The following is an 18,675-nucleotide window of genomic DNA, read 5'->3' on the forward strand; positions in this document are numbered from 1 at the left end:
ATACCCAGGAGCCCCAAAAAGGAAGAGAAAGAAGATAATGTTAATTCCCTCCCTAGTCACACATGCCACTGACCCTGGACATTCACCAGGATATAAAGGTAAAACACTATCACCTTCTTCTCAGCTTTTGGTCATGTTATGATGCTCTAAACATTTTACATTTTAGGCTTAACTGCCTAAAATCATGTGTAATGTTTTTAGCGTAAAGAAAATATTTTATGATGATTTGACCTTCACAAAGTAAAACTGCCACTTTCCTATGTTCCCTTTATGCAAATTAGTAAAAATAAAACCACTTAATCTTAAGCACATAGCAGAATGACTTTTTTAAGGATGAATCTCTAAAATAGTCCAATGAAATCATCCTTCCTATAATGTCTTTATCTAAATGGCCATGATTACCTATGGGAATACACACACTGCTGACCAAAAATGTTATTGTTTAATCTGTAATTAACCTGTTTAACCTGTAAATTCACTTGCACCTCCATGTTTGATTTAATTTTTAAATTCCAAGAGTATTTTAGAAATATATATAGATAGATAGATAGATAGATAGTATTTTTTTACTCAAAAATCATTAAATCCAGACATCACAGAGTTGTGAATACTACTTCATGCAACAGTACAAAACACTGTACAATAACTTAAACCTTAACAGTCCATAAGTAAAGTTTCTTCAATTTCTTAACAAAACTAAGTTTGTTCACTGTACCCATCACAGGAGCTGGAGAAAGCATGTTAGAAAAAAGAATTCTCAAGTGTTAATCCATAGTAAGACTGCATATACCATACCTATTAGATTTGGTCCTTAGTTTTAAAGTTTTTCTTTTAATAAAACTAGCAATACATCAGAAAATGTGTTATTTCCCACATAGGTATCAAAGGTTGTCCAATTTACACATAATTTTATACTAAGTGAGTTCTATTTCTGGAGAGCTTATCACCAGACTTCCAACAAATGCAGCTCTGATCAGAAATTAAAAGATTTTTTTGGCTAGTTCAGGCTGCCTTAAGTGAGAGTGTGGCACGGCTTGTGGAGCTAGGGATCAAATCATGGTCCCCCAATCCTGACTATTTGCCCAAGTGGCACTTTAAACAACTGAGCTAACCAGCAAGCCCCCTATGAGCAGAAATTTAAAAAAAAAGAGGGCTGGGAAGATAGCTAAGTGGCATAAGTGTGTGCCTGGCAAGTACAAGGCCCTGAGTTCCATCTCTAATTTGAAAAGAAAAAAAAAAAAAAAAAGAAAATTACTGAAGGCAATTAAATAACATATATGCAAAGTCCTATAATGTAAAATTATGTGTGACAGAAAATACTGATATAATATGAGGTAATACGGAAAGAAAGCCACTGTTCTATAACAGAATTCCCCAAAACACAAAAGTACCAAACTATTGCTCCAAGGCACTCAATTTTTTTAAATGCAAATAATAAATACAACTGAACAACTAGTGAACAATACCTTATGTTTACATAATGCCTTCCTTCGAAGATGCTCAAAACGTTTCACAATTCCATACAAAGGGGCAGCGAAAAGAATAACGCAAGCAGGCACCATCTGAACCTTCAGCAGCTTCTCTGACTTAGCAGCAATACTCTGACCACTGCCTGGGTCTCAAGAGCAAAAGCTGAGTAGAACCAAAGCTAGGGCCAAGGAAGCATGCGGGGAAGGAAGAAAGAAGACCGGTGGCAGGTGGGCCGCCTCATAAATCAGAGGCCCACAGAGGTGAGATCAGGAGAGTGAGAGCCAGAAGTAGAACAGCTTAGAGCCAGAAAGAAATTAATACTCCTCTCTTCTATTCATTGCCCAGGAAGTTTTCAAAGGCAAATTAGCTAGAGGAAGCATTTCACTAGAGTCCCAAAGTACCACCTTCTACAGTGAAGTTAAAATACATGGCATTTGAGAATTCGGGATTCTTGCTTTTTACACAGGAAATTGTAGAACTGAGTGTTACTGCCTTTCCGTAGATTAAAACTGGTAAGCTCATCTGGTCTATTATGGACACAGTGACATTTGCCAGACACGAAAGGAGATAGTTTAATGTCTATTTTAAGGATCATAAATTTTTAAGAAATGAATGAATTTGAATGCATTTTTAGTGAACTTAACAAATTCTACTTGATTGAAAAAATAAAATCAAAGGGAATTGGATGACTTCAGTGAAATTCACATGTACACAGGGGTATTTATAAAACCAGAAAACAGAATGGGCCTTCCTAGAGATAAGGTGCCGCCAGGAGCACTGCTCAGGCATGGACACATCTTCTCTCCACGTGCCAGCCAGGGCCCACTGGGGCATACATGCATTGCTAGGTGCTGTCTTGTTTGTTTAAGGCCGATGGTCCTAAAGTTCCACATTTATAAAGGACAATGATAAATTAGGCATGAGTAAATTATGGTGGAAATCCATATGTAAAACTAGAACTATACAGTTGTCTTTCAGTATCTTGCAGATATTGGTTGTAGGACACTCTAAGATACCCAAATCTGTAACATTCAAGTCTGATATATAAATAGCTCACTATTTCATATAACCTATACTCAACTTGTTGTATATTTCACACCATTTCTAGGTTATAGCAATTTAAGCACTGTATAAATAGTTGTTACACTGCAATATTCAGAGACTAATGACAAGAAAAATTCTGTATATGGTCTCTACAGATATACATTTTTTCAACATTTTCAATCCTTCCTTAAATCTGTGGCTACAGAATCCATGGGTACAGATAGCCAGCTACTTTTGCCTTTCTAGTTAGTTGTTTGTTTATTCAGTACTCAATAAAGCTTAAAACAGGACTACAGGTAAAAAAAAGACCATAGAACTTGATCGCCCAACTTGTATGGCAGTTGGTTAGCTCTGTGGTGCCCACACCTGACTGCACATTAGAATAAACCGAGAGACCTTTTACATATGCTATTTCCCAGGATCTAACTTAATCACAAATCCAAGGACTTAAGGAGATTTGAAAAACATTTTCAAGTTTTCCACTATGAAGCCAGGTTGAGAATTGCTGACTTAGACAATCAGGATTATGTGAGACAAAAATGATTATGTATATATTTTTTTCTAACTCTTTCAGGTTCTTACATTAGCAAGACAATGCAGTATCTACACATGGTAGGTCTGATTTATTTCACTGATAAGTATGGTCTGTAGTTGCATTCATTTACCTATAAAAGCCTTGAGTGTATCTTTTAGCTGAGTAATACTTCACTGTGTAAAAATAGTACATCTTTTCAATCCATTCCTCAGTTGATGGGCACTTGGGTTGTTTCCAAGATTTAGTTATGACAAATTGTGCTGCTATAAACATGGGTATACACATATCCCTATGGCATGATGCTTTCAGTTCTGGAAAAATACACAAGAGGGGAATATCTGGATTCAATGGAACCTCTAATCCTAGTTTTTTGAGGAATCTCCACACTGATTTCCACAGTGGTTGTACCAGTCCGCACTCCCACCAACAGTGAAGAAGAGTTCCTTTTTTCACCATAGCCTCTCCAGCATTTGTTATTGGTTGACTTTGTGTGTGTGTGTGTGTGTGTGTGTGTGTGTGTGTGTGGTAAGAGGGATTGAACTTGGAACCTTGTGCTTGCCAGGCAGGCACTTATGTCACTGAGTTATCTCCTGGCCCACTGGTTGACTTCTTGATGACAGCCATTCTTTCTGGGGTGAGATGGAATCTCATTGTTGTTTTAATTTGCATTTCTCAAATGACCAATGATGTTCAATATTTTTTCATGTATTTATCTGCCATTTATATTTCTTTATTCAAAAAGTGTATATTCATCTCAGATGCACATTTTTGGATTGGGTCTTTGACTTCTGGAGATGTGATTTTTAAAAAATTCTTTATATGGTTTAGATAGAAGGCCTTTATCTGAGGGAAAGTTGGCTAAATTTTTTTCCCCAATTTGTGAGTTTTCTCTTAACTCCGTTGGTGATTTCTTTTGATATGTAGAAATTTTTCAAAAAGATGAGATCTCAGTTGCTGATTCATTGTTGCAGTATTTCCCATGCAGTTTGGTTTTTGTTTATAAACTCTCTACTGACCTGTCTTTGAGATTTCTACCTCCCTTCTCCTCCAGTAGATTTAGTGTTTCTGTTTTAATGTTTAAATGTTTTATCCATTTTGACTTTATTTTAGTACACAGTAATAGATGTGGGTCTAATTTTAGTCTTCAGCATGTGGAAAGCCACTTTTCCCAGCACGAAAAAATTATTACAATTTGATTTTTGTTTCTAATGACAGCACACAATAACCCATAATTCATAAAAAATATTCTTAAAATACTTGATCCTAATGCCTTTATGGTGTAAAAGGCCATTCTCACAATTAGTATCCCAATTATACTTTTCTATTCAAATTAAATGTCTCTAATAGATCAAACAAAGTGTAACCTATGACAGGCACTAATATTTAATAATTCATTCAGAAAAAGATGACAGATTTCAAGTTCTGATATAAAATGCCAACTTTCTCATCATATAAATGATGAGATATGGTTATCAGCTTAACCTAAGTAATTTGAATTACCAATACCATATGCTACTTTGAAAATAATGACATATGGTATATTAACTATTATTACTGCTTGTTATTTTATCATAGAATTTTAGATTTTTTTTGTAAAATTAAAAAAAATCAAGGTTTCCCACAGAATTATTTATTTTGCTAGCTTTGTGTTACAAAACAGTGATTTCTAAGTTGTATTCTTGAAGAAAATGAAATTTAACTTGCTGGCCATTTTTTATTTTAATACTACACACAAAATTCTCGAATTCTAATGAAAAAAATAACTTCAATATATCTAAGCATAAAATATTCAATAACCAGATAACTCATGGTTACCCTGAAAAATTCTTTATTTATTGGCTTATAGGGCTGCTAGACAAAACTAGACAGCATCTAGTTAAATTTGAATTTCACATAAACAATAAATGATTTTCTTTCTTTCTTTCTTTCTTTCTTTCTTTCTTTCTTTCTTTCTTTCTTTCTTTCTTTGGTAGCAGGGATCAAACTCAGGATCTTACACTTACTAGTCAGGTGCTCATGCCACTGAGCTATATCCCTGGCTGCCAACAAATGATTTTCTAACCTAAGTTGTTCCAAATGTTGTTTAGGACCTAAATACATTTAAAAACTTATTCTCTCCTTACCTGAAATTCAAATGCGGCTGAGCCTCCTATACTTTATTTGCTAAACTGGCACCTCTATTAGCTTGATGATGATTTTCTTAAAACTTAAAATCTATTGTTGTAATTTCCAAACTGTTTAACTTGGAATCCAGCACATCTTTGGCACTCAGGATATAACTCACTGAACTCTGGCTCAGATTTATAACTGGTGCACAATAGTCCATAAGCTGACATTTACAGGAGAAGCCCATCCACATTTCTCTTCACATACTCTGTGACTTCCTTTCATGTTGGTCCCTGAAATCTTTGAAGTTCTTTTGGTGGCAGCCATTCCCATAGGTCCATAGATTAGACAACTATTTTAGACCCAGAATTTTTTCTTCCAGTTCTGCCGAATTAACACAGGCCCTCAGAGATGACAGGCCAGCACTTTACCAATGAGCAACACCCCCAGCCTACACATTCCTTCTATAACAGCTTTAAAAAAGTATAACTGATTTACAAATAAACTACATGTGTTTAATTGATGCATTTTCAGGATTTTTAACATATGCAAACACCATGATCCTATTTAAGAGCAGAAATGGTTCAGATTTCATAGTATTTTGAATTTTGTGCAGATGGCACCATTTGTGTAACACGTTATATGGCATCTCCAGTGAGGTTGGGGCAATACCTTCTAATCAAACTTATCACTACTTGTTTGTAGCAATGTATGAATGTTTAACCTTACAAAGGATACTTTTCTATCCAAAAATGTCAGCTTTTGGACCAGCAAAGATTACAGACCCTGATCAACTAATGTCAACTGTCAAGAACCCCTCATCTGCCTCTGAAGACATACATCCTTATATTTCTTCCTGAGGATATTTTCCCACGGTTTTGACATTTAAATATGCAACTTGACGTACGTTTAGTGTAAAGAAGGCTGGCGAAGCAGAACTCTTAAGTAATCAAGAAACCACCAGAAATATAATCTCCCATCTGTAATCCTGTTGATATAATCCTCAAATCCCATGATATAGTTCCACTTCCTCTAGGCTGGGAGCTAACTTTGAAATGTAAGAAAAAGGCACGGGAAGGGCTGTGTCCCTTCTGAACCTGACTGTGACCTGGCCAGCGCTCTGCACTCAGGAGGAATTAACACTTGGCTGAAGAATCTGGACAGGCTCACGGCCTTCCTCTGGCTCAGAAAAAAGGATAGGGAAGAAGTAACAGGTGCTTTGGCAGGGTAGTAATGGGGAACATGCTTAAGCACTTAAACAGAATACAATTTTTATACTTTTTTTTTTCACTTTATGTTTTTGATACAGGGTCTCACTACACAATGAAGAAGTCCAGATTCCACTCAAGAAACACGTATGGAGAGTACTTTACATTTTTCCTCATAGTGAAGTGTGCTTAGCTATGGAAGTACACCTGCCAGAATGGTTACAAAATGCTGCAAGTATCTGTGTGAGGACAAAATATGTGTCCTTAAACAAAGGTTTCTGATGGTCACCCAGGCAATGGAAAGACTTCACCAAGAGGGCAGAAGGGCTGCTTTTCTTAATCATTTTACTTGACTTCAGTAGGACTGGATTTTTCTGTTTGAGTGCTCAAGAGCACAGATGAAACATAATTCAAAAATAGAGGAAAGTGAAAAACTATTTTTAGTATTGAATTTTTAGTGTAGTTGGAAATAGACAAAGACAGTATGAAAATCTCTCCAAGCAGATGTACAGGTTCTTGCTTTCTCAGAAGTTGCCTAAAATTGGGCTTTGTCCATGAAGCAGAAGTAGGAGTGGAAGGAAAGGGAATCAGCTCATCAGCCTGGCCTTTGCCCAAACAGGGCTTCTGGGCACTATCAGCTTCCCCACTCTGTCACCAAGCCCACTAAGCTACGACCACTCACTAAACCAGAGGCAGCAGTCCTGTCCCTTTCCCTTGATAGTTTCTTTAGCATGATGCAAAACGTGATCATGGTCTTTGCTTAGTGCTTCACCAAGCAAACAGCCGCTCTGAGCTGATGCTCAGTCCGATACTCATGTGTGGTCCGCCTTCATCCATGTCTGTCTTGGCTCCATCTGGGATGTGGCTGCTGTCTAAGAATACAATGGGCAGGGGCCACTGAGCTCCCTTGGGGACACTCAGAGACAGGCTGTTAATGTTCTCCAAGTACTTGCCTGAGGATAAAGGAAGATCAGCCCAGGGAACCACTGAAAATGTTCAACAAATAGAAAAATCTATTATCTATATTTTAATGTGTATATATAATAATGTTTTGTTTATATAGTAACAGAATAAACAGCAATTGTGTATAAAATACTCATTTATACTAAATACTAAATTAAGAAAATAACCTACAAGAAATATTTCAAGAACTGAAGAAATGTCAATAATTTCACATAAAGATTCCAAATTCGAGGTGGTATAAAACTTGATCCCTATGGCTCCAGGTCTCATGTGCAAAACACAAGTGCCAGGATTACAGGATGTGCTACAATATCTGAATCACAGCCTACCCTTCAGGGATGTCTTTTCAGGTTTTGCTTTTCTCATTCCAGCATTTATCTCTGACTGCAGCAACAGGTGTATGGAAAGGGAAACGTGATCCGAAAGGGCAAAGGCCACTTCCTCCTTCTGTCTTACACTTGGCTCAACTGGCAACTGTGATTCCAGGCCCCTGGCATGTGTGCTTGGGCAGCCCTGCCCAGCTGTCCTAAAACTTGGCTTCACAAGGCTCTTGGGCAGGTGATTGGCTTGGCATTTCTCACAATCTCCAGCTGGGACCAGCCATTAGCAGGCAAATCCAAGGACAATAGTCCCTATGCAAACATATTTGGCACGCACTGTGGTTATATAAACAGTAGATCACAGTATCTTCCCCTATTTCACAAGTTGGAGAGAAAAATAAGTTTCTGATAAGCCCCCAACAAATGCAAATCATAAAACAAGATATATATATATATATATATATATATATATATATATATATCAGAGAAAAGATAACTCAGCTATTTGGGAAGGATTTTTTTGAAAAAGTGATAGAGAGGCTGAATAGTGAAAGAATGAGGCAAGGGAGGCAGTGTTTGCAAAGGGCTTGGGTAGGAAGCGAGCAGGAAGGAAGGACAACAGATTTCAAAGCAGAGAGAAGCAGTGGTGAGAACAGTGTGGAATATGCGCAGGGTGGTAACAGATCACAGAAATTTAGATTTGTATAAAGAACAGTGGGATATGAACCAGAGTGTTATATCCCACTGTACTTTATATAAATTTGAACTATGATCTAATTTCTAGTTTTAAAAAATCATGAGGGCTGCTATGAAGAAAATGGATTGAAGGAGAAAAGCTGAAAAGAGACTAGAAAAGAAATTCGGATGAGTCAGAAGAGAATCCTGTTAGACATTCAGAGACACTGACTTGATAAATACTTTGGTAATCCACTGTGTGTGATAAAGAAAGAAGTGTTAAAATCAACTTCTAAGTTTCCATTTGGACATATAGATGAGTAGGGATGTGGCTTCCTGGGCTGAGAAAACTGGAGGACAGAAGGGAAGGATAAGTTCAACAACTTGCTTATGGATGTATTCAGTTGTAAGTGCTACCTGTGAGAAATGTCAGGTAGGTTACAAGAGGTGAGTGGAAATGCAGAAAAGGGCTGTTGGCTAGACATATGCATATAATAATCATCAGTATGTACATAGATATAAAAGAAGATGTGTGTACAAAAGAATGGTTTTTGGTTAGAAGTATTAGAGAAGTGTGATGGAAGGCAAACTACTGAAGTATGGTCAGAGGCAAAAATAAAGAGGACAGAAGCCAAGAAGAGTTTTATCCTGCATCAAATGCTATTCATGAGTCCAATCACAAGAATACTAAAGAACCTCAGTGGGCTGGAAAGCACAGTGGCCTTCAGTAGTCATTCAAAGAGAAAATTTATGGAATAGCACAGGTCTGTGTCAAGTGGAATGTGAGACAGAGTTAGTTTGGAAATAAGGAGGGAGAGACACAGTGTACTCGCAAACTTGAAAGCTTCATGATGAACAGGAGAGAAAAAGTAGATTATTTTTATATATTGAATAAGTAGCTTATCTTAAAATGATAATTTTTAAAAATAATAATGGTTGGAAGCTGATCATAAAGATCTAGTGAGCTGGCAGGGATGGTGCACAAGTCCTGCAGACCTGAGAAAGTGTGATGGGATGATGTTCAGACCCAGCCAAAAGGATCGGTCTTTGATGTAAGGACAGAGCCTTCCTTAGTTGTGAGAAGATCGGTGTCTCCAATTTGTCAGTAAAGCAGGCAGTGAGAGATCATCTCTCAGTCAATGGGAGGAAAATGGACTAGAGATTTTAACACACTGAAGATACAAAATAGCTGCATCATAAAATGTCAAAGCAAGTTTATTGGAGAAGCATAACAAGACTGCCGAGCAGTGTTGAATCTACTAGAGCTTGATTATAAAGACTGTGCATTCATATCATATTTCCTGGTCTTACTTCTCACATCCCAAGTCCTCTCTGCAGCCTCTCAAAGTCAGTGCACTCTATTTTTTACACTATGTGATGACACAATAACTCCACCTGCCAAGAGCAACTAATCCCTTAACAGCTATGTGAGCCAGTCCTATACTTCAAGCCCTGCAGTCTCCTCTCCTTGCACTGCTTTTCTCAAGCCACCGAGACAACAACAGCTGGAGATGGTCTCTTCACCTGTTTCTGCCTGTGTTCTGGGAGGCCCACCTCTCTCGGCAAGAGGAGACAGCATGCCTTTCTCTGGGAAGTGAGATTCCCCACTGACCCAACTTGCTTCACTTTTGTGCCGAATATGATGCTATTTTGCTAGACATAGTAACAGGCTTGTAGGCTCTGCCGTAAGTGAGCTATGCAGAAATAAGTAACTACATGGAGGAGGAAGGCAGAGCATTTACAAGGTACATGAAACTCCACCCCAAGCTCCACAAGCTTTCCAGTATGACAAACAGTAAGAAAGTCACTGTAGAGCGACTTAGCTTAATTTGTATTTACTTAATATCAAAATGCTGTAAGTACCAAAGCTTTGGGCTACCATAAGCTACTGTTTTTATGCATTTATAATTTATAATATACAATTTTCTGCATATAAAATGCTATCAAATATTATATGATAAAATATAATTTTTTGCATTTAGAATAAGTTCAGAATTTATAAGTGAATTCTGAGCTGAAAACTGGGACTATCAGTCCTTTCACTTGTTTTGTGAACACCTAACAATAAGGATACATGCTACTCAAATATATTCACTGTTTCAAAGGTGAGGTAGAAGGAGCACATTAAAGGTTCATATGAAAAGGTTGTGTATTTAATTTTGATAAGTAGCTAACCAAACAAATGATATGTAGTTTTTAGTCCAACTTCCATCTTTGATATCATCATCCAGAGCTCATGTGTTGGTACCAAGAACTAATGTCCTTATTTATGACCCAACTTTCTTTCACTCATACTCTAGGGACAAAGAGTATTATTTATCGGTCTCAAACAAGAGCAGAACAAAGAATCACTTCCAGCAGAATCATTCTTCTGCACATGACCACCAGAACTTACTCTAATTGAAATGACCACCAGAACTTACTCTAATTGAAATGTTTTCTTTTTTCTCAGTTTAGCAAAGAACATGGTAGGCAGGGGGAAAAAAATGCACTAAATCTCATTTGTTTTTTTGCTTTCCAAAATCAAAATTTCATTTTTAATTTTAAGCTTAGTTCACTTACAACTAAGTTATAAATACAGGACAATGTATATTTCCAAGTGGGAAAAAGAATCTCATAAAAACCAATTCTAATTTGCAATTACTTTCTGAAGTTATAATCTGGAATTGTAAATCTGCAATTATTTTCTGTACTTTGTCTCCAAGGCATTGGTTAGTGCTCAGGTTGAAGCCTGACATGTATAAGCAGGATTTCATCCAAGCTAAGTGTTCCCTGTGTCTTCTAGACAGCTTTTATTTGGCAGTGTGAGGGGGAGCCCACTCCCAGAAAAACACTTTCAAAGAGCAGTGCACTTGCATTGGAGACAATAGCAAGGCAAAGCCATTGAGATAAACGGCTTGCATTATTATTTTAATAAACAGAAAAATGAAAGAAATCAAACCAATGAGACACCAGTGACAAAGAAGTTCAGTATTTTAAAAAGAAAAAAAAAAATGATGCTCAAAAAACAAGAGAAATGAGAAGAGTAGAAAGGGTGATGGGGAAACAAAAGCAATCCAGTCATCCTAAATTGAATGAGATGCCATGAAATGGCAGCTTCCAAATTATATGGGCTCTGCTGCCCAGTACCTGATGTTTCTCTGTGACAATTTATGATCTTAGAACTAGTACTCTAGTAGCACTGTCTATGGGACTGTGACACACAAATCCAAAATCAAGGGAACTGAAAAAATCACGGGAACATTTGTACTTAATCAACTGGGGACACAGCTTTATCCATAAAATTCATGTCCCAACACAAATTTTCTTTTACCTTGGTCTTTTCACCAATGATGTTCTTTTCCAGTTCTGCTATTTTCCGGTTTAGATGATCCAAAATCTCCTTCTCCTTCATTAGTTCAGTTGTCTCGGATTGCTGCTCTCCGTCCAAGAGGGAACATTCCATATCCAACTAAGGACACAAAACAGAACTCAGTAGCATTTTACCTCCGGGAACATTTTCAGTTGCCCACTCTGAGATACATGTTTAACAGCTAAAATTTTCAAAAAGCACTAATGAATCTCGCAGACTATGGAACACAGAGAACACTCTAAAGAATCCTTGGGAGGGTCAGGATTCCTACATAAGAAAGTTGGACAGCCCAGAATACATTTGCTAAGAAAACCAGTTTTCTTTTAGCTGTGTTACTCTTTCTGCTAACTTCTTAAGCACAGGCACAAAAAACCTTGGGAGAAGCTATGTCTTTGTCCCTAGAGCATGAGTGAAAGCCAGCCCAGCCCAGCACTTAAGCTCTGCATTCCTAGCAATGCCACTAGGAGGGGCTTCCAGGGCCCATGCACAAGATGACAGGTGAGCAGCCACCTTGCCACTTAATGGGGCTTTGGGCACATCTGTGAGTACAGACATTCAGATCCCCTTAGAATCAAATTTTTACTACATGGGACAAATATAAAAACTGCCAATATCTTCTAGTATAGCTAGAATATCTGTCTAGTACATGTTTTGCAAATCTCTTGTCAACTTTGTATCTAGTTTACATGTGAATCCCTCTATAAAGTCAATATGATGTATGACTCAGTAAGCATGCTCACAAAATCTTTATTTCATTTCAACTTGGAACACCTAACTATAGGATACTTAAGATAACAGATCTTGTGATCAGACAGCACATATAGTAGTAATTAAGACAAAACTGGCTGCACATAAGTTAACTTAATAGGAGCTTTATATGTTTATCTCAAGTGTTTAAAAAATAGAAAGAAAAAGAAATGTAAGTAAGGGCATTCTTTTCCCTATATTGGCACCCACTGAACAAATATTTGATGATGTCACCCTCTATGTATTTGTCTTCCAAGACTTGTGTTCTCATGAGCACAAATATTTTTAAGCTAAAGGAAAAAAATTTATACCTCTCTTGATGATTCATCCATCTGGTCATTTATATCTTTGATTTTTTGATTAAGCTCTTCAAGGTTGTTCAGAATTACTATCCGGGTGTCCTCCATTGCAGCCAATTCCTGAGCCCTCTGTTCTTCACTCATACCTTCTGGGGTCTGAGATTAATCAATAAATACATGTTATTCACACTTCAGCTCCACAATTCCTGATTTCACTTGAGAGTCAGCCGCCGGCCTACTGTTTCATCATTTTTATGCCCACATAAATGCTTAAAGCACCCCTGATCTTCTTCAGGTGGCTCTCCAGTACACTTACCCAGCATCACTTCATCCTCGGGCAGTTACATTCTTAGATAAGCTCAAACTAACCAGTCTCAATTCCCAAGTGCATATCTTAAAAGAACTAAAAGGTTACACAGATGAGAAAGTGTGGTTTATAAAACCTGAAGTGGCTTCTCCAATGTTATTTTAGACAAAGTTCAGGACCCCAGAGAACTTGAACCAAGACACGACATCTGCCTTGAGAATCACTTGAGTACACTGCTGTCTTTAGCTCAAGGTCTATGTTCTCCGCCATCTCCTATAGAAGTCTCTTGAGTCCCTCACTATATGGTGGGTCTCAGTGCCACGGTTGCCTATAAGTGAACATCCATGCCTATTTATTACGTTTCTAGTACAAGGTGGGAAAACAAGGGCACAACACGTTGGAGACTCCTGAAGTGATTTCAAACAACTCATTCAAGGGCCGGGTAGACGGCTCAGTGAAATAAGTGGTTCCCTGGAAAGCACAAGGCCCTGAGTTCAATCCCCAGTTCCACCAAAATAAATAAATAAACAAATAAATCAAACAACTCATTCAAATGTTGCTGGTTGCTATGCCACTTTTTGTATTAGTGTACCATTTACTAGTTGTCATACAGACCTTCTCCCTATATAATATTTAAGATACTAGCCAAACCAAGTATGACTGAAAACAGGACATTAGCTAGCATTTATTCCATAGAAAAACTGAGTTCCTGGCAAGGAAAGAGAAAGTCAGCAAATGAATTATGGAAGAAAGGGCATACCTAAAGGTGTGAATAGAGTTAATGGCAAATGTTCAGGGAAGAAAACAACACTATGGATCACACACACAGCCCCAGTAAGACTGCATACTGCATAAGAAAATGATGTAGCAAATTGAAAACATCCTCTTTTCTCAAGAATTCCAGCTTAGCTCTCTTGGGTATCATGTAAACAGGACCAGACTTTCCATAAGGCAAGAGATGCCAGTATTGGTCTATCATTTACTAACTTTATCTCTGTTTGAAAATGACCTTTCAAAATAAATCCTTAATTAGATAATTCCACAATTCAAAAACTGAAAACAATGATACAATTAAGTACATTAGTGAAGATTCATTAATCATTTAAAAGAATAGTCAAATTAACCAAAGAAACCTCTAAAATTTAGTATATCACAATGCTTTCATATAATTTATAAATCAACCTTAATAACTCCAAGAAAATATTTATTGTGCCACATTATACATTCATTAATCTTTACTTTGCAGCTCCTTAAGTAGATTAAATGATGGAGAATTTCATATCACAGGTTACTTGAAACACATGTGCCTGAGCCTTCCAAGCTCTGACATTTAGTTTTTTAATTATCATCTTAAATCCAGCATCTTACCAACTAATGAAACAATTGCTGACCTTTTTATTACAAACAATGAAACTCATTGCCTTAATATATGGGTGCTGATTTTAGGCCATGAGAAAATAGTGAATGGCATTTCAAAATCACTGCCCCATAATCCAACAGGAAGCCTCACGAAGGCCAGCATCCTGTTGGGTCAACATGACGTATTAAATTTCTACTGCCAACATGGTTTAAAAATATCTCTCACTGGTGGAAATAAAGCCTTAAGAACAGACAAAACAGCTGAGCAAAATCTACAAAACTATAAACTTTAGAAGCAACTAGAAATAATAATTAGCAGTGAAAATTTTGAGTAATTTTGTAACTCTAAGTTTTCAGAAAATATCTCAATAAGTCTATCTAATAGATAATTCAAGAGGTGCCTGAAGGCAAGAGATAGGAAAAGGAATATTGTGGGGCTGTCCTGCTTCGAGGTTGTATATGGTTAGATTTATGGACTTATGTGTGAACATAAGAAGTATATAATTCTTTATGCTTATTTTTTAAAATATATTCTAATTTTTAAATGTTTTTTCATCATATCCTATAGGGACTTGAAGTTCAACATATCAATACTTGATGAAAAATGCCTGTTCCATGTTATGCCTAAGATGTTTGATACTCAGACAGATAGTGAGGTTAAGCTTAACAGCCTAGGTTGTATGGTAATAACAATAAGCTTTTCTTCTGGAGGGTTAACAACCTAAGTTTGCAGACCAAAATTAGAGAAAAAGGAGGGCTGCAAGGAAAGCCAATATTTTGGCCTTAGCCTTCCAAGGTCAATTAAGACTCAGGACATATGAGAACTTGTACTGTAACATCATGTAACTCAGTAGTGTCCCCAATTTTCTGATCAAGGAGATTATGGGGCCAAAGAGGAAAGTGATCGATGATGTAGAGTGTGCCTAAGGAGAGTCACATGGGGAGAAAACATTCAGGTTTTCACAGAGAGCACATTGGCCAAGCAATGGCTGTGACTCATCCACATGGCTGACACTGACAAAGGTTCTACAATCTGAGGTACAGGATCTCAGGATAAATCCTGAGGGGATTTCACTAACCTTATCAGACCCAAAAGCTATAACTCTTGTTGCATAGATCCTGCTTTACCTTGGTCTTAACCATCCAGCAGAAAAGTATAAAAACGAAGTATAAGAAGTAAAGCCATGCTGTTATGTGAAGCTGTAGGGGTCTCAGGTCAACAATTTCTGACATTGCCAGTGAAGCAGAAGACCCAATACTATTATGGACTACTGAACTCTTTTAGAATATTTTGCTGAGTTTACACACCTATAATATTTAAATGATGAAACTTAACAAAAAAAGGGGATACTGATGAATGTCCATTTTGTATCTGTGTATTCAAAGTAGTTAGGATAGATATATAGTTACATTCTCTTAATGAATAGAGGGATTTATTCTAATGGTGTTGGAAATAGGATATCAAGTCTGCATCTTGTACAGCAATTAACCACTAGGAAGAATATATGCAACGTGTTAATTATTGAAACTGTCCTACCAATTTGGTTTGAAACTGTCTCATTGCTATTTGTTTCTCAATAAAATTATGGAAAAAAATAAAAATAAAAATAAATAAATACTAAAAATTATTTAAAAAAGAGATGCTAATGGTACTCAATGCCATCTAGGAAATATGAGTGGGGCTTTTATTGTTATTCATAATAGAAAAATCTTTAAGAGACATTCTAAATTTAGCACTTTATAATAAAAAGGTGTTAAAATTATATAAGCTCATTAACCACAAAAGAAAATCAAAGAGATCCAAATTATAGCAATCATGGAACAGTTTTAATCTTACAGTGATAAAGTTAGACTTTAAACATAATGCCTTTTGCTGTAATTTTTCTGGGGCTATTTTTAAAGTAGTGGCCAAAATCCACTGGCACAGTGCCATACTTTAATAACCACATTCCACCTGTAGGTGCATCCTGGATGCACCATCTTTAAAGTAGCTTGACTCACAGAGAGGGGAGGTACAGGAGAGGGCAGGGCCCACTAGTCCCTTTTGCAGCAGGTCACTTCAGGATGCAACCAAAAGAGGTGAAGGTACAGGGATTTCCTCTGTAGGTAAAACAATTGCTGTAAAACAAATGCTATAGAAGATATGGTGGAAGCTATTCCTGAGTAAATCAGCTTTGGCCTTAGATGGTGATAGGTTCACAAAGGCTGGTTAAAATTATCATATTTCCTTGGTCCTGTGTATCTTTTTTTTTTTTTTAAATATATTTAGTACAGGGTCTACAGTGTCTCAGTATACAGATTGTACTGCCCGGTGCTGTGCATCTTTAAGTATCAGATAAAGTACAAGAAGTGATCAAAACATAAAGGGAATGCTTTAATCTTAAATATTTGTTACAGGGAAATATACAACGCTATGCACCTTCCTCAAAGTAGTCTCCCTTTCTTCAAATATATTTATTCCATCATTCTTGCCATTTTCTAAAACAGTTCTGGAAGTCCTTTTTCATGAATGTTTTTAAACATTATGTCTTTCACTTTGATTTCTCTGTTTCTCTGGGGTGATAAAAAATATGGTGAATTCCACTACTGAGTGCCATCCAGTGGAAAGTCAGGCTTGTAAAAACATTATGGATTTCTGTATCACCCTATTCACTGGGTCCAACACCATTCGACTTCTGGGTCTTCTCCAAAGTCAAAATGACCATGAAAAGTAAGTGTTTTAAATTAATTTAGGACATCAGGGGACCAGTGTCACTAAAGATACTCATAAAAGAGGATTTCCTTTTTTTTTTTTTTTTTTTTTTGGCAGAACTGGGGATTGAACTCAGGCCCTTGTGCTTGCCAGGCAAGCACTTATTCTATTGAGCTACTTCCCCAGCTCCAAAAGAGGACTTTCAGAATTGCTTCAAATTGGCAATAAGGTCAGGATAAGTGTACCTGAAGTCAAAAGGAATATCTGGGGTAGAATCAATGGCCATGTTTCTTTTACAAAAATATTTTAAAATTTAAACATTCACCATATTTTTAGGTCATAAATTCCAGGTAAGTGAATCTCAAGTTTTGTAGATAGCATAAGATCTTTGTTTGTCTAAATAAATTTTTCACATTTTTTTCTCCCCCATTTTGTTTAACTATAAATAAGCTAATGAGTATTACTGTCTACTTTATGAAACAAATCTCCATTGCACAGATGACCGAGAGCGCAAGCACTTCCAAAATAAAAAAGGAGCTTATTTGTTCTTGAGTCTTCCATCCCTTTTCAAGTCAATATATAACCATCTTTGAAAAGAATTAAGAGAGAACTCATTCCCAGAGGCCCATAGCCTTTCACTTGCATGCCAAGCAACCACAAGGTCCCCTGGGGCCATCTCTAAAGGACGCGGCCTACTGTCTCTTGTGGCCAGTGCCTCTTATGGCCTACACTCCAGAAGAGTCCTTTTCCACAAAAGAATACCTGAGCAATTAAAAGCGTGTGGCAGCATCTGCTTCTTCATGCCCTACAGCTTTCTCTTCAGCTTTACCTAGGAAGAAACCAGTTCCTAAAACGTAGTCTTTAGAGAGAACACATAGCTCAGAAATTAGGAAAATACAGACTCCCCCAAAGAACATTCCAGGTAGTAAATTAGTGGCAGAATTTAACACCAGGATTTATTTTTTCTCAAAGAATCAGTTTATGTCTTATAACAAAGAATACACTAATGTATGTTTTTTACTGTCATCGCTCTGCGTCCATGACTGCTGCGATTCTCAGAGCTGAACTTAACAGTAAGAGTTACTATTTCATGAACCATGTTTATTCTTAAATAAATCAATCTACATTATACACACGGTGTCACTTTTACTCTTATTTTGGTGTGCTAATTTTAGCCCAGTAAAATGATTTGATTTATTTTATTTATTTTGGTACTGAGTATTGAACTCAGGAACTTCCACTTGCCAGGTGGGTGCTTATACACTGAGCTATCTCCCCAGCCAAATGTAATCCCCCCCGCCCCAGAACTGGGGATTGAACTCAGGCCCTTGCGCTTACCAGGGAAGTGCTTATTCCACTGAGCCTTCTCCCCAGCCCCAAATATATATATTTTAATGTTGTTATGGTTTGGGTCTAGTTGTCCCCCCAAAGCCTCATGCAGTCATGGGGTGAGGACTTGTAGAGTTTGTGTTAACTCATGATCCACTGGGATTCTGTGTGATCCAAGGCTGGGATTATGGGTCTTAGTACTGCTGGGATTACCCATAGGTGGGTAAGTACTGGGAAGTACCCATAGGTGTGAGTACTTCCCCTACCCT

The 18,675-nt window shown here is 37.2% G+C and overlaps 1 protein-coding gene across 15 annotated transcripts in view; it reads right to left on the reverse strand.

Annotated features, from left to right (window-relative positions):
- Positions 1 to 18,675, reverse strand: part of Phldb2 (pleckstrin homology like domain family B member 2) — a 132,954-nt gene that overhangs the window by 44,965 nt on the left and 69,314 nt on the right. For all 15 annotated transcript variants that reach the window (XM_004624704.3, XM_023702053.1, XM_023702061.1 and 12 more), the window contains exons 4-5: positions 12,732 to 12,875; positions 11,635 to 11,772 (exon numbers count right to left, since the gene is read on the reverse strand). In XM_004624704.3, the coding sequence (XP_004624761.2) occupies positions 11,635 to 11,772; positions 12,732 to 12,875 (282 nt within the window). The remainder of the gene's footprint in view (positions 1 to 11,634; positions 11,773 to 12,731; positions 12,876 to 18,675) is intronic.

The sequence above is a fragment of the Octodon degus genome, unplaced genomic scaffold (genome assembly GCF_000260255.1).
Source record: "Octodon degus isolate 3935 unplaced genomic scaffold, OctDeg1.0 scaffold00007, whole genome shotgun sequence".
In the NCBI taxonomy this organism is placed as follows: Eukaryota; Metazoa; Chordata; class Mammalia; order Rodentia; family Octodontidae; genus Octodon; species Octodon degus.